This window comes from Vitis riparia, chromosome 14 (assembly GCF_004353265.1).
Source record: "Vitis riparia cultivar Riparia Gloire de Montpellier isolate 1030 chromosome 14, EGFV_Vit.rip_1.0, whole genome shotgun sequence".
NCBI classification, from domain to species: Eukaryota; Viridiplantae; Streptophyta; class Magnoliopsida; order Vitales; family Vitaceae; genus Vitis; species Vitis riparia.
This window is the reverse complement of record NC_048444.1, coordinates 9,577,942-9,591,874: the sequence shown is the minus strand read 5'-3', so window position 1 is coordinate 9,591,874 and position 13,933 is coordinate 9,577,942. Positions and strand designations below refer to the sequence as shown.

Sequence of the window (13,933 nt, the reverse complement as noted above, 5' to 3'; positions counted from 1 at the left end):
AATATATGTACTTCACAGCATGAAATATTTGCAGAACATAAACTCCAAAATGGATCATTCAAGAGTTGGAGTTGAAAGCTTTTGCAGCAAATTATTACAAATATGAAGGTGATGCCATTAAAGGTTGAAATGGCTGAGCAACTGCATCAGCTGTACGTGTTTCCTTCTTTTAATCCTTGAATTTCCTGATCACTTGATATTGTACCTTTAAAGTGAAATTAAGGGTTTTTTTTTTTTTTTTTGTTCTTTCAAATCCTATTTAATTTTCCTGTTGTACACAGCCCAGCTCAGATCGCCATGAATTCGCCTCACCAGATCCAACCACCCCAGGAAAAGTTGCCATCACTTAATCAATTTAAGTCAAAACAATCTTCATTTTGTTCTTCCCTTGCTTCACTCTCCACTAAGTTAATTTTGTCAAATAAATCAGATATTGTCAAACCTTCAGTCAAAACTTTTCTCTATTTGTTCCATTTTTCATTCTTTTCAATCTCATCCATTTCTCTCTATTTATTTATTTATTAGTATTTTTTTTTATTGCATTAAGTCACATGGTATTATGTTGAAGAAAATCAAGCATAGAAATGAAGGGTGAGCTCAGGAGTAGTAGTATAATAAAGGCACCATCAAGGCAGTTGGTTGAAGTGATGAATGTGTCTGAGTTGTATTTGAATAAACCCTAGCTATATACGGCTCAACTGTATGCATAGGTTTTTTGTGATAATTGCTCAGAAGCCTTAAATTACATGACATATACACAGAGTCTATCCAGACAAAAAAAAAAAAAAGATCAAGAGGCATAGCTATATGGTATAGTTTCTTTCATAAGATTATTTATGATTCGGTACACAGGGGGTTGATGGTGATGAGGATTGATCTCAGAAAATCAAAGAAATTACAGATTATTTATGGGCCACAATAATAAAACCAATATTAAAAATTATCATCATGACAACTAAAAAGCTAATGGAAATGTGCAGTTGTTGAATTCAAGTGATGGATGGATGGACGGATCCAGGCCAGCAGTGACAAACAGGAGTTCATGGTTAAAAGAGAGAGTGTTGAACCCTTGAAATAAAAAAGAGGAAGAAGATGATGATAATGATGATGGAGGAGCAGTGTGTGGTTTTGGCATTGATATGGGATTTTGGGAGGGTTTTGCCAGGGACTAGAGTTTGTTTCATCCCTTTGTCTTATGATTATAATAGCTAGAGAGAATAATGAATCACAGCTTGACAATCTCTGGAATGTACACCGGGTACCTATCAATGCAGTCAGCCCACGGCCCATCGGTCGGTGTTGTAATCGTGCGGTTGCACTTCCAGACTGCGCTGTTACACTTGAATCCGCTCCCGAATGCTATCTGCCAAACCCTGTTGCCCTTCTTCATCCTCCCTTTGGCCTCAATGTAGCTCATCTCATACCAGAGTGAGGAGGACGATGTGTTGCCGAAGCGGTGCAGTGTCATCCTGGAGGCCTCAACGTGCTCCGACGACAACTGCAGGTTCTTCTGCAGCTCATCGATCACCGCCCGGCCCCCTGCGTGGATGCAGAAATGCTCAAAAGCCTCCTTGAAGTCGGGAATGTAGGGCTTCCACTTAGGGTTAAAGATTTTCCGGCCGATGAGTGTGAAGAGGAAGAGGAGCTGCTCGGAGGCAGGCAGCACAAGAGGTCCAATTGTGGTTATATTTGATTTCAGGGCCTCTCCTGCGATCACCATCAGGTCTTTGGAGAGGGAGATACCCACTTTCCCTTGTGGGTCTTCTTCTTCGTAGACGCATCGGTAGGCCTTGTCGTCAGCTCCCTTGTGGGTTCTGACCAGGTGGACTAGACGGTACTTGGCGCGTCTCCTCTCTCGTCTCCTGTTGGACAGAAGGATTGCTGCGGCGCCCATTCGGAACAAACAATTTGGAAGAAGCATTGCTCTCTGGTTTCCGCTATAGTAATTAGGAGTGATGATCTCAGTGCTGATCACCAGAGCGTAGGAATTGGGATGAACTTGAAGGAGGTCCCGGGCCAAATCAATTGATATAAGGCCAGCACTGCACCCCATGCCAGAAAGATTGAAGCTCCTTATATTACTCCTGAGCTTGTACTTGTTAATCACCATGGCGGAAAGGGAAGGAGTGGGGGAAAAGAGACTGCAGTTGACAATGAGAATATCGATGTCCTTGGTCTTAATCCCAGTTTTTTTCAAGAGATCGTCGATAGCAGAGAAGATGACAAGCTCAGCTTCACCCCTTGAAGCTTCCATGGTGGGTTTGGGAGGAATATAGTGATTGGCAGCAGGCAAACAGGTCTCTTCACCAAGGCCAGACCTCTCAAGAATTCGCATTTGGAACTCAACGCTCTTGGGGTTGTCGCTGTTGATGAGCCTGGAGTGCTCCATGAAGGTAGCAAAGGGAACACGGCAGGTGACAGGGGGTTTGAAGCAGGCATAGTCGACCAGGTAGATGGAGCGAGGCTTGGACATAAAGTAGACAGTGGCAATGAAGATGATGAAGAAGGAGGAGCACAGGACTTGCAGAAGATTAAAGTGAAGAGAGTTCCATATCTCATAGATTTGATCAGGACCCAGACTAAGAAGCTCAATCACAACACCCACCATAATCGGGATGAGCAAAAAAGTGAGAATGTGATTGACAAGGTACTGGTACCCAAGTTTCACATACTTGAGCTTCACAGAAGTAGAGAAATTAGGCATTTTTGGAGTGAGAAATAAGAATTGAGGGAGAAAGACAGAAAGAGAGAAAGAGAAAGAGCTGATGATGTTGATGAAAGAAGAGAGAAAAGAGAGTGGTAGGGAGGAAACGGGAGGGTGAGGTGGGATTTAAAGGCAAAGCTAAAATAGTGGGAATTAAATAGAGGGCAGATGAGAGGATTTAATGAACAGCTCACACTCACGCAACGCTCCCCCACCTGGACTCACCTACACTTCATTTCCTAACCTCCCTCATTATTAATCAACTAAACACCCCCCTTGTTTCTCTTTTCCTCTTTCATTTTCATTTTTCATATTCATGATGCCCCCCTCTTTAATGGGTTACTGTTATTTGTTCATTTTTCTACTTTGGTCTAATAAAAAAATAGCACCCTTCCTTGTAAATTCAAAATATTCATCATTCATTAATTGATTTGGGACTTAAATTAATTCATCAGTTCATTGTTTTTCTTCGACAGTGGTGAAATTTCATAAGCCAAGATCCATTCTTACAATGACACTCCGAAGCAATTATGGTAAACATTTTGGTATTGTTAGCATTGAGTGCTTGGAAAAAAATGTAATGATACCTCTTACATGATTCTATGATAAAAGAGTTCTTTTGAAGAAAAAAAAAAAAAAACAAAAAACACAAAAACAAATGTACTTACCAACAAAAAATTATTATTTTTATTTTTTAATAAAAAAAATATTTGGAAAACTTATTGTGAAAATATAATGATTTTAAATGACATATTTTAATTATTTTTACTTGTCCTAGAAACTGTTTTACCAATACAAATACAAAAAATATGAAAAATAAAGTATAATAAATAAAAATTAATTTTTTAAAATATTTAAAAATACATAAAAACAAGTGGAAGTATATTTCAAATTCTCAAATAAAATTCTATTTGAAAAAACTATTTTTTAAAATAGTTTTTCAAAAAACATTCTTAATCATACGTACTCTAATCTTTTGAAATAAAACATTTGAGTTAAGCTAATCTAAAACTAGTACTTCTAACATATTTAGTGTCTATAACATCATTTAGTATAAACTAATTAAGGATTGTTTCTCTTAAACCATGTATACTAAAAGCCTAATCAACACAACAAGTTGCATCACCAAAATGGATAGGGATACTTCAAATATTTGAGGGTAACGGCTAGCAGATTTATTCTGATTTGGGCTATATATTATTAATTATTATCTATCATCAACCATCTTGCTGGTTTAGATTGGGCTGAGCTTTCATTAAATTAAAATTAACAATTAAAACAATTTTCAAATATAAAAATTAACATCAAAATGAAATGACAAAGGCATATATCAATCCACCAAAAAAAAAAGAGTCAAAGAATAATTTGATTAAAGAAATTTTTAGTGAGTTGTTGGAATGAGTGGTCATTTTATAGCAAATGTGGGGACAAGAAAAAGACAGTGTAGCAGCCCGTTTGAAAATTGTTCTCGAAAATAATATTCTATTTTTCACAAAAAAAAAAAAAAAAAAAAAAAAAAAAAAAAAAAACATGTTTGAACAAAAAATAAAATGTTTTTATATAATATTTTTTAATTATTTTTTTAGTGTTATTTTAAAAAATAATTATACAAATATATAAAATGATTAAAAATAAATCATTAAAGATAAAAATTATTTTTAAAATATATTAAAGATACTAAAAACAAGTTAAAAACATTTTAAATTTTTAAATAAATTTTTATTTTATAAAAACATGAAATAATAATTTTTAAAGACTATTTTCAAAAACTGTTTTTGAAAATAGTTATCAGATAGGATCTAATATTTTGTTATTGACATTTGTAATTTTAGTAAAAATATATTTGATGGGTAATTATATAATGAAGTGATCATGTTATGTCTCGTTTTTGTTTCATATTCTCTTCCCTCTTTTTTTCCCCTCTTTTGGAGTGCAAAAATAAGAAAGCATCAAGACATGAAGGTGGAGTATGAATGGGGGTGAAGTTTTGAACCACAAAATATGGCATTTAAGATGGAAGTGCAGAGGGGATATATGATATATGATATATGGGGGAGAGAGGAGAGTGCATTCATCTGAAATGGACAGAAGATGAACCCAGAAACCCTAAATTTAATGGTGGCAAAGGCAAATGGAGACACCTTGTAGAATGTTAAATGGAAAGGCCACTTTCATTTCATGGGAACCAAACCTAACTCTCTGAGAATTTTATGTGGCCAACGGCCATCCCCACTCACACTCAGCCTCCACCTGTTGCCACCGTCGATATCATATTCAATTTTTAATTTAAGCACCCACCTTTAACATGTGGTCCTGTTTCAAAACTCTTCTGGAATTTTTTTATTTTTTATTTTTTTTAATTTCAAAACAGAAAATAATTTTCTAATTAATAATTTTTATTAAAAAAAGAAAGCTTTTTATATGATATGTTAAATTTTATTATAAAAAATAATTGCACTGTTGTTATTTTTAAAAATAATTATTTTAAAAAATAGGAATAGGAAGATAAATGTTTGTTTGGTAATTGTTTTAAAAAATAGTTTTTTATAACAATTTTCTAAAATTGTTATATAATTTTTGTAAAACAAAAATTTATTTAAAAACTTAAAATATTTTGAATCTATTTTTAATATTTTAAAAATAACTTTTATATCTAGTGTTTTATTTTTAATTATTTTAAATATTTGTATAATTATTTATTAAAATAATCATAAAAAATAAGTGAAAATAATATAAAACTTTTTAATTATCAAATATGTTTTCAGTCTTTTTCATTTTAAATAAGAGAAAATTGTTCTCAGAAACAGTTACAAACATACCCTAAAATTTCAAGGACCATGTCAGCCCACCTGGAAATTAAAAGAGCTAGCTTTCTGAAATGTGATGTATTCCTACTTGGACATGCCACAGTGGCACCATTTGTTTGATCTAACAGGGTCAAATCTATGAAGGGTGATACATGAAAATTTGTAAACCTCTAGGAGGAAATAAATACTATTTCTGATTTTTGTGCACAATAATATAGGGTAATTTTAAAACAAGTTGTTAAAGCACTTTATGAAGGGAATTAAGCTGAATTCCCAACCTATGAGAAACAAAAAAATAGAGAAAATACACGTCAAAGAAAAACAATCACACGCACAAGACAATATTTACGTGGTTCGGCAATTTGCCTACATCCATAGAGTTGTAGGGATATCACTATTATCAGGGAAGAATATAGAGTACAACCTTCGGCTATAATATTTTCTCTCTCTACATAAAACACAGCAACAACACCATACCAAAAAAACTCTAATTACAAAAGGCGATTCCACAATGGACTAAACGGGCCCAAAAGTATCGGCCCAATCCGAAGCGCTCATGGACTAAACCTCAATAAATCTCCCATTAAAAAAAACCACACAATATTATTCGAGTCGGGTCGTCAAGCCGGATCAAACAAAACTTGGCTCCACAAAGCATGACAAATCTCCCACTTGGAGACTAGTTCAATTACCAACATCAAACCGCTATCCTCCAAGAAACAATCCCTCATCCTCTTGTCCTCAAGCTAGAAGACCAATTGAAGCTATACACAGCTTCAACTTCTCAATAGTGACACCCTTAGTCAACATGTCTGCTGGTTCTTAGATCCACAAATCTTATCAAGTATTACCAGTTTATCTTCAACAAGGTAACGGATAAAGTGGTATTTTGTTTATATATGCTTCGACTTTGAATGAAAAGCTGAATTTTTTGCAAGAAAAATTGCACTATGACTGTCATTGTGTAGAATGCCCATCTCCTACTTCTTACCCAATTCATCTAAGAAACCATGTAGTCAAATCATCTCCTTTCTAGCTTCAGTTGCTGCAACATACTCAGTTTCTGTAGTAGACAAAGTAACAATCTTCTGTAAATTTGAAGCCCATGATATAGTTATAACACTTAGAGTAAAAACAAACCCAGTAGTACTCTTTCTACTATCAATATCACCAGCAAAATCAGCATCTACATAACTCTGTAGTTTCAAACTTGCACCTGTGAAGCAAAGACATGTATCTAATGAACCCTTCAGATATCTTAGAATCTACTTGACTGCCTCCCAATGCTGCTTTCCAGGCCTACTCATGAATCTGCTCACAACTCCCACTACATGTGCAATGTTTGACCTTGTACACACCATAACATACATCAAGCTGCCAATAGCTGAGGCATAGGGCACCTTGCTCATATGGTCCCTTTCTTCTTCTGTCTTCGGTGACTGTTCTTTGCTTAGTTTGAAATGACTACCCAATGGTGTGCTCACTGGTTTAGCTTCATTCATGTTGAACCTGCTGAGAACTTTCTTCACATACTCTTACTGTGAAAGCTTCAATGTACCATTAGCCTTGTCTCTAATGATTCTCATACCAAGGATTTGCTTTACAGCTCCCAAATCCTTCATTGCAAACTGTTTGGACAATTGCTTCTTTAGATTATTAATATTCTCAATGTCAGACCCTACAATAAGCATATCATCCATATACAACAGTAATATGATGTAAGAATTGTCAAAATACTTAATATAGCAATAGTGATCAACTTCACATCTTTTGAACCCAATTCTATGCATAAAACTGTCAAACTTCTTGTACCACTGTCTAGGAGCTTATTTAAGGTCATACAAGCTCTTTCTCAGTTTGCAGACTAGATTCTCTTGTCCTTGAACAATGAACCCTTCTGGTTGAATCATGTAAAGGTCTTCCTCCAAGTCACCATAAAGGAGTGTTGTCTTCACATCTAGCTACTCAAGATGTAAGTTTTCTGCAACCACCATTCCTAGTACAAGTCTAATTGTTGACATCTTCACAACTAGAGAAAATATCTCTGTGTAGTCAATGCGCTCTTTCTGTTGGAACCCTTTAACAACTAATCTGACCTTGTAACATTTGCTACCATCATGCTCATTCTTTATTTTGTATACCCACTTGTTGTGCAAAGCCTTCTTTCTTACTGGTAATTCAGTCAGTTCCCATGTCTGATTCCCCAACAAGGAATCCATCTCATCCTTCATGGCTAATTCTCACTTGCTTGAATACTCATTTTGCAAGGCTTCATCATAACACTCTAGCTCATCACCATCAGTCAACAGGAGATAATTTAAAACAGGTGAATAACGTTGTGGAGGTCTAATGTTCCTAGAAGATATGCGAACTTCAGCTACAGGTGTACTCAAATCTACCTGTGAATTTACACTCTCCTTATCTTCTTCACCCCTTTTTTTGGACAGTACTTTCAGTTAATTCATCTAAGTTGATAAACTCATATTTCTTTTGATTTATCTTTGTAACATCTGACACTACAGTTTTTAATTTAACCTGTTGCCACCGTCGATATCATATTCAACCCACCTTTAACATGTGTTCCTGTTTCAAAACTCTTTTGGATTTTTTTTTTTTTTTTTTAATTTCAAAGCAGAAAATAATTTTCTAATTAATAATTTTTTTTATTAAAAAAAGAAAGCTTTTTATATGATATGTTAAATTTTATTATAAAAAATAATTGCACCATTGATATTTTTTAAAATAATTATTTTAAAAAATAGGAATAGGAAGATAAAGGTTTGTTTGGTAAGTGTTTTAAAAAATAGTTTTTTATAACAATTTTTGAAAATTGTTCTATAATTTTTGTAAAACAAAAATTTATTTAAAAACCTAAAATATTTTTAAAATATTAAAAATAGATTAAAAATTTTTTAATCTATTTTTAATATTTTAAAAATAATTTTTATGTCTAGTGTTTTATTTTTAATTATTTTATATATTTGTATAATTATTTATTAAAATAATCATAAAAAAATAAGTGAAAATAATATAAAACTTTTTAATTATCAAATATGTTTTCAGTCTTTTTCATTTTAAATAAGAGAAAATTGTTCTTAGAAACAGTTATAAACATATCCTAAAATTTCAAGGACCATGTCACCCCACCTGTAAATTAACAGAGCTAGCTTTCTGAAATGTGATGTGTTCCTACTTGGACATGCCACAGTGGCACCATTTGTTTGATCTAACAGGGTCAAAGCTATGAAGGGTGATACATGAAAATTTGTAAACCTCTAGGAGGAAATAAATACTATATTCTGATTTTTGTTCACAATAATATAGGATAATTTTAAAACAAGTTGTTAAAGCACTTTAGCTATTAAAAACTATCTAAAAATCAACATATTCATCCTCCTTCCACTTGTAATGAAATTACAAAACAATCATTTTTCTTTCCATTTTTTTTGTAATCTTAAATTACTATAATATGAATTTATATGAACTTCAAGAAATCAACCAATCATTTAAAATCAAGAAATGATAGATCACAAGAAACCAACATAATAACTTAAAGTGACTTATAAATTAATTCAAATTATTAAGTAAATTAAGCATGTTTGATATAATAACTTAATATGATATGATTTAAAGTTAAAAATAATTTTATATAATGAGTAAAATCAATTAACTTATTCTTAAATCTATATCTTTATTTTACATTTTTATCCTTATTTGTCCTAGTTACTTTCACAATTCCCTTTACTACTCACCACCTCTACTATTACTTGATCTTCTTTGCGCTAATTATAATTTATGTAGATAAATATGTTAATTTGATGATTTAAAATATATTTTAAGCTAATTTTATCAAACAACCTTAATACTTAAAGTAAGAATTAAATAATAAGTTTTAAATTAACAATTTACGTATAATTTAATTTAAAGTTAACTTAAATCATTAAGTAATAAGTATTAAGTTTTACCAAATACCCCTAAGACAAGTCAATATTGTGGGTGTTTGGTAAACTAACTTAATAATTTAAAGTAATTTAATAACTTAATTTAAGTCATTAAGTAAATTAAGTATGTTTGATAAAATAATTTAATAATAAGACTTAAAGTTAAAAATAACTATAAGTAATAAGTAAAAATAATCAATTTATTCTTAAGTTTATATCTTTATTTTATTTTATTTTTACCTTTATTTACCTTAATTATTTTCATAATCTCTTCTGTTACTCCATAACCTTCATTGTTACTCAACCTCATTTGCCCAATGTATAATTTATGTGGATAAATGCATTAATTTAATTATTTAAAATAAAGTTTAAGTTAATTTTATCAAACAACCTTAATACTTAAAATAAGAATTAAGTAATAAGTTTTAAGTTAACAACTTAAGTATAATTTAACTTAAAGTCAACTTAAGTTATTAAGTAATAAGTATTAGGTTTTACCTAACATTCATACAAGTTTAATTCAAATTAAAAAATAATCAATCCAAACCCATTCTGACCTAACTTCTAACCAATTGTACTCAATCTCATTTTTTTTAAAAAGCTTGGATTAAGCATAACTAATTCGAGTAAATTCAAAATAAACTTTAAGGGCAAAATAGTAAATTAAAAATTAGTTAATTAAACTCATTAAAGGTAAAAGAGTCCTTTTACAATTAAAATTTTTAGGTATAAATTAGATTTTCCTCTTATCTTCCTTATTCAAAAAACTCTATTAACAAAAAATCAGAGAATTGGAAAACGTAAGGTTACAGATTTGGAGGTCTACAGTTTGAAGTTCAAATTTTTTCCAAGTAAGATTCTAACCCTAGTTAATATTTTATATTCGTTAATTAGTTTTGAACACTTTAGATATTATTTGGAATATCTCAATTTTGATTAGAATTCGTTTAATTAATTTTTAGGTCAAAAGATTAAAAATTTATGAACATAATTTGATTTATTAATGGATATCGATAAATTTTGATTACTCAAATGAATAGATCTAGATAAAAAAAAAATTATATAGTTTCGGATGTGAAAATTACATAAAATTTGTGAGTATGGAGATTAAAAGTATTGACTTTAGAGAGGCAAAAAAATGATGAAAGATGCGTAGGAAGGATTTGGCATGTTGAAAAAAAATTTTGCATGGGGTTTTTGTTAAATTTAAGCAGGAGATTTAAATAATAGTAATAATAGTTTGATGTAAATAGATATTCTTAAAAGATTTAATTTAGATAAGTTAGAAAAAAGAAATAAATTATTGTTTAGGAAGTTGAAAATAATATTGGATGGTAATAATATTAATATGAGAAATTAATTAGGATGTCTAATACTAAATAAAATATTTTTAAGATTTTCAAATTTATATATTTAAATAAATAATCAATAATCAATATTGTGTATGATATTATGTTAGGTGATGAGTAAATTCATCAAGCTAAATACTTCAAGTTTTTTAGTGTTTCTTCAAGGTAAGGGAAATTAATGTCGATTTTTGTAAAAGAAAATAATTTTCTTTTTAGATTGTATTTTGAAATGTGTAAAAATATTATTTTTATCTTTTCGCATGGATCAAATATGTGTTTTGTATGGAAAGTATATTTGAAAATTTTCTTTGTTTATGAAAAATGAAAATTTTTGGAGATATGATATTTTGTTTTGCAAGTTTGAATTAATGAAATAAAGTACTTGACTCTGATTTTTATGCCCCTAGTTAACGGGTTATAATAGTTGACCTTATGGCTCTAGTTAACGAGTTATAATTGTTGACATTTGATTTTGTTTACCTTAAATAAAACAAATTTGAAACTAGTCACTCATTTGTGAAGTCTCACATAATTAGGCATCATTTGTTATTTGATAACTAGCGTAAAAATATTTTAAATGTATTTGATTTGATTTTGATGAGAAATTATTTTGAATTGGATATAAGAAAGTTTTGTTGAAAAGTTTTGAATATATTAGCATGTTTAACTAAAAAGTTTTTATAAAAATGAGTATATATTATATCTCCTGTTTGTAATTATAATTAAAAATGTTTGATCCATAAAACTGTGTTGATATTCCTTATTGAGCTTTAAGCTCATACCCCTTCTTTGATAATTTTTCAAGTACTATCAGTTTGTGCGAGAAGTGATGGCTAGGTTGGAGAATTTTTTATTTATTAGGATTTTGGTTCAAACTTTATTTTGGACATTATTTAGATGTTAAAATTTAATTCCCTATTTAAATTATTTGAATTTGAAGTTATTTGAACAATAACACTCTGATTGATATGTTAATTTTTTTTAAAGTTGATACTTGGATATTTTAGAATTTTCAATTACAATATGAATGTTTGTATCATTTTCATTTAGAGCCTTTAGGCTTGAGGTGTGAAATGATCGTCATGCCCTTTGAGTGGATTTTGGGACGTGACAATATGATTCAAAATTCAATCACATATTTTTTTTAAAACTTTATATATATATATATATATATATATATATATATATATATATATATATATTTCTATTGAAATTTAAATATTAAATCAAAATAATAACAAAAAATATATTTATATATAAAAATAGAAGTATTACGATAAAGTTATAATTTGATATTTTTCTTTAAAAATCTAAAAATAATTAAATAAAATGAATATTATTAATTAAGATAATATAAATTATAAATATTATAAACAATAGGTTTGGGTTAAAGTCAAATTGCACGAAATTTAACCAAATGCCTCAATCCAAATATCAAGAATAATTTACAAGCCCATTCAAATATCGAATTAGTTCATATTAGATCTAGTTAACCCACCCAAATTATAGCCCTCGAGGATTAACAAGAAACATTTTCACAAAAAAAAAAAAAAAAAATCAAATTCAAAATTATCATGAATATTTACTACACCACATTCCTAGGTGGTTAGAGAGGCAACCCAAGCTACAAATGGATTGAAATGAATGACTAGTGAAGAGTAAAAGCTAGAGCTTGTACTTGGAATGCAACACCCAACCTAAGATTAATTGGAACTCATCCGTCCATGCCCTGTGTCATTACCCAGTCCTACCTTTTCGTTTCCAAGTTCCAATACATTCCATCTCTTCCCAATTTAATTATCAATTATCCCAACATGAAGCCAGCCTTGAAGAGTGAGTTTGTATCACATAATTGAACTAGAATATGATCTTTCCTTATCATTTACATCTTCAATCATCCCCACTTCACTTTGGAATTCCTTTTTCTCTACTTCTCCATTTGGTTTAAGAGTTTAATAATTTCTTTTTGAAAAAAAAAAATTAAATAATTGCAATGTGGTTAAAAGAGAACTATATGTTTTCCTTTTCATTAATCATATCATCAAGCCCTTGAGTCAATTTAGGGTTACAATGATTTTGACGAATTTGCAAAATTAAAATGAAATTAAAAATTTTTTATTTATGAATTTTTATATATACAAGAAAAGTATGTTTTCATATTCTCATTTAAAACAAAAACACAAAATAGGAATTCAGATTTATAAATATAAAATTTAAATAATTATCTAAAAATAATCAACATTTCACGTATTTTTTTTTATCAAAGCACTACCTTTGACCATTCAGTTACTACTTTTAATGATATAGATACTATCTTTAACCAACAAGTATATAAGATTTTACAATTATTTTTACATTAGTATATAGAAATACATTTTTTTTCTTATTTTTATGAGTATATGAAAACCCGACTTTTTTCTAACAGGAAAAAATAAAATAAGCAAGCCCTTAGAGTAGGAAATTTTGTTGAAGGAAACATGAGTAAAGGAAAAGTCATATCATGGAATAAGAAAAATAAAGGTGGGACCAAAATTATACATCTTAGCATTTATTAGTAGAGGTAGAACAAATTTGGTTCTCAAAAATCACAATCCATACCTACATTTTAATTATGTAGGGGCACTGCATTTATATATTGTTGTTAAAAGTCTGATTATTTGAAAGTGTAGTCTACTTGTGCTAGATTATATAGTTGGCACAATTAAGCTTAGTTGCCTTTTATTTTAATTTTTTAATTTTCTTTGGACCCCCAAATTTTTTCTTTGACATCCGAGAAAGAGGTGGGCATTAACTGTTTTCCACTTTGCCCTTTTTTACTTTTGGGAAAAATTTTAGTGTTCGTTTGGATATATTTCTTGATTTAAGTTTTTAAAATAATAAAATAATTTGTATAAAATACAAACTTATATTTAAAATAAAAAAAGATTCTCAAAACTATTTAAATTATTACATCAAATTTTAAAAATTTTCAAAGTAAATTTTAAAGGTATAAGATAAATATTAAATTTTTATTTAAGATGTTTCACATGAAAGTTTTTTATTTTAAAAATAAGAAACAAAAAGTATCTTGATGGACACTTAGGGTCTGTTTGGAAAACAGTTTTTAAGAATAATTTTTTAATTTTTAGAACA

General features: G+C 29.8%; 1 protein-coding gene across 1 annotated transcript; it reads right to left on the bottom strand.

The window, feature by feature from the left end:
* Positions 1–688: 688 nt before the first annotated feature.
* LOC117931176 (3-ketoacyl-CoA synthase 6) lies at positions 689–2,813 on the bottom strand. The gene has a single exon (XM_034852089.1). It carries the CDS (start codon positions 2,702–2,704, stop codon positions 1,226–1,228), a length of 1,479 nt encoding a protein of 492 aa, XP_034707980.1. The 5' UTR covers positions 2,705–2,813; the 3' UTR covers positions 689–1,225.
* Positions 2,814–13,933: the final 11,120 nt, after the last annotated feature.

Excerpts from the sequence above, each read along its gene's own strand:
- LOC117931176 (XM_034852089.1), bottom strand. The coding sequence starts at position 2,704 with ATGCCTAATTTCTCTACTTCTGTGAAGCTCAAGTATGTGAAACTTGGG.